Below are 1,923 nucleotides of genomic sequence, written 5' to 3'. Positions count from 1 at the left end.
TACCTCAAGATACCGGTATTTCGAGGTACTTTTTGTTGGACCGGAGCAAATCTTCAACAAAAATATACATGTTGCGAACCGGCGTCTGGTTTATTCCTGAATATCAAGAAACCGAAAAGAGAAAAGCTTATTGTGACACTTTCTGGCTGAAGAGCTTCTTCCTGATCTGCAAGAGAAAGACAAGGTAATTAACACTCGTATCAAATCCCTGGATTACCATCGATCGATCGATGATGACAAGACTGTATATACCTCAGGAAGCTTTTGCTTGAAAGAGACCTCCACCCTCGCATCCAACGTGTTGTCGCAGACGATCTTGCCATCCTGCGACGCAAGCACCACTCCTCCAGAGCTGCAAAACCATGGACACAAATGATCAGCTGTCAATAACAACAAGTCATATATATACATGGCTGTAATCTTCTGACGACAAAAAAAAGAATGAAAGATTATCTAATTTTTCGATAGCTATTTAATTGTATATAAATGATGGAACGTATAGAAAAAAATACAATTTAGTAGTTCGAAAAGCGTGCACGTGAAATTCGAGGAAAAATATACACTTGTTGATATCTAGAAGAAGGCAGCCATACAGTATCGATGGCATGTTGTGTACGTACCAAGACGGGCCATGGGCGTCGCGGGTGTTCATCTGCGGCGGGAGGTAGACCTTGCCGTCGATGAGGATCTTGGGGAGGTTCACCTTGGCCTTCTCGGCGTACTCCTTCTTCGCCACCTCCAGCACCGACTCGACGTGCCCGCGGTCCGCCTCCCGGCACCGCAGCACCACCGACGGCTCCCTCAGCCGGAGCAGGCTCTGAACAACTCACCATCTATCATCTCTGAATCTTTCTTCTTCTAAACCAGAAACGTTCATGGATAGATCGATGTGAGAGGGGATTTGGCGGCGATCACCTGGACGACGAGGCCCTTGAGGACCTTCCTGTAGGCGGTGGCGTCCTTGGTAACGCGGAGGAGCCCCCTGCCGGCGTCCTCCTTCATCTCGCCCACCACGCCGTCCTGCGCCTGCAGCACCTTGATGCGCGCCGCGTTCAGCTGCGTCGAGTACTCGCTGCACGCACGCACGCATGGTTAATCCATCAGCGACACTGATTCGATCGATCGATCGGTCGATCAATCAATCGCGGATTTGATTTCGCGAGTGGTGCGTGTATCGATCGCTCATACGTACATCTTCCTCCCGACGTCCACCTGCTTCACCTTGCGCTCGTACTCCTGCCGGATCCGCCGCTTCTCCGACTCCACCAGCTGCAGCTTCTCTATGTTGAACTCCTGCACGCACGCATCCCCCGTCAGATCAGAATTTTGTTTCAGTTGACGGTATCATTCTTGAATCGTTTATGGAATCGTTTACCTCCTCTGCGGCGACCGAGATCTCGCTGGCTTTCTCCTCGGCCTCCTGCAGGATGAACCGCACCATCTGGTGGATCTGCTTCCCGACGTCGGCATCGTTCATCTTCGACCACGCACCGATCCGATCGAGGCTCTCCTCGCGGCGGCGGCGGCGCGTGCGCGTGCGTGTGCTTTGGTTTCCGAAATCTCTACCTCTGCTCGCTAGGGCTAGCTTTCGCAGACGACGAAACCGTTCTTCCGTCTTTGGATGGACGAGAGGCGGAGGAGGAAGGAAGGCAGGCCTACGCAGAGCTCGGATCCACGCGTGAGGCTGAGGAGGAAGAGGACGAGCGCGGGAACCGGTCGTTGCCTTCCCGCCAAATCTGGACTTCGGTTCGGGGTGGGCCAGGATCTCACGCGAATTTCTTCTTTTTATTTTTTCTTGGAACAAGTTCGACCGTCGTCCCTCGACTTTACATCGAGTTTAGGAGATATTCCTAAATCCTAATATTAGAAATCTTCACCCATAAACTATATAAAACCGTTTAAATTAGGTCCTATAATAGTATA

General features: G+C 51.2%; 1 protein-coding gene across 1 annotated transcript; it reads right to left on the bottom strand.

Annotated features, from left to right (window-relative positions):
• LOC102701171 (V-type proton ATPase subunit E-like) lies at nt 1-1,923 on the bottom strand. The gene is made up of 6 exons (XM_006654484.3): nt 1,376-1,923; nt 1,193-1,293; nt 916-1,072; nt 621-817; nt 253-352; nt 1-166 (listed from the first exon to the last, which is right to left on the bottom strand). The coding sequence occupies exons 1-6, from the start codon at nt 1,475-1,477 to the stop codon at nt 128-130; spliced, it is 696 nt and encodes a 231-aa protein (XP_006654547.1). The 5' UTR covers nt 1,478-1,923; the 3' UTR covers nt 1-127.

Source organism: Oryza brachyantha, chromosome 5, assembly GCF_000231095.2.
Source record: "Oryza brachyantha chromosome 5, ObraRS2, whole genome shotgun sequence".
NCBI lineage: Eukaryota > Viridiplantae > Streptophyta > Magnoliopsida > Poales > Poaceae > Oryza > Oryza brachyantha.
This window is presented reverse-complemented; position numbering and strand designations above follow the sequence as displayed.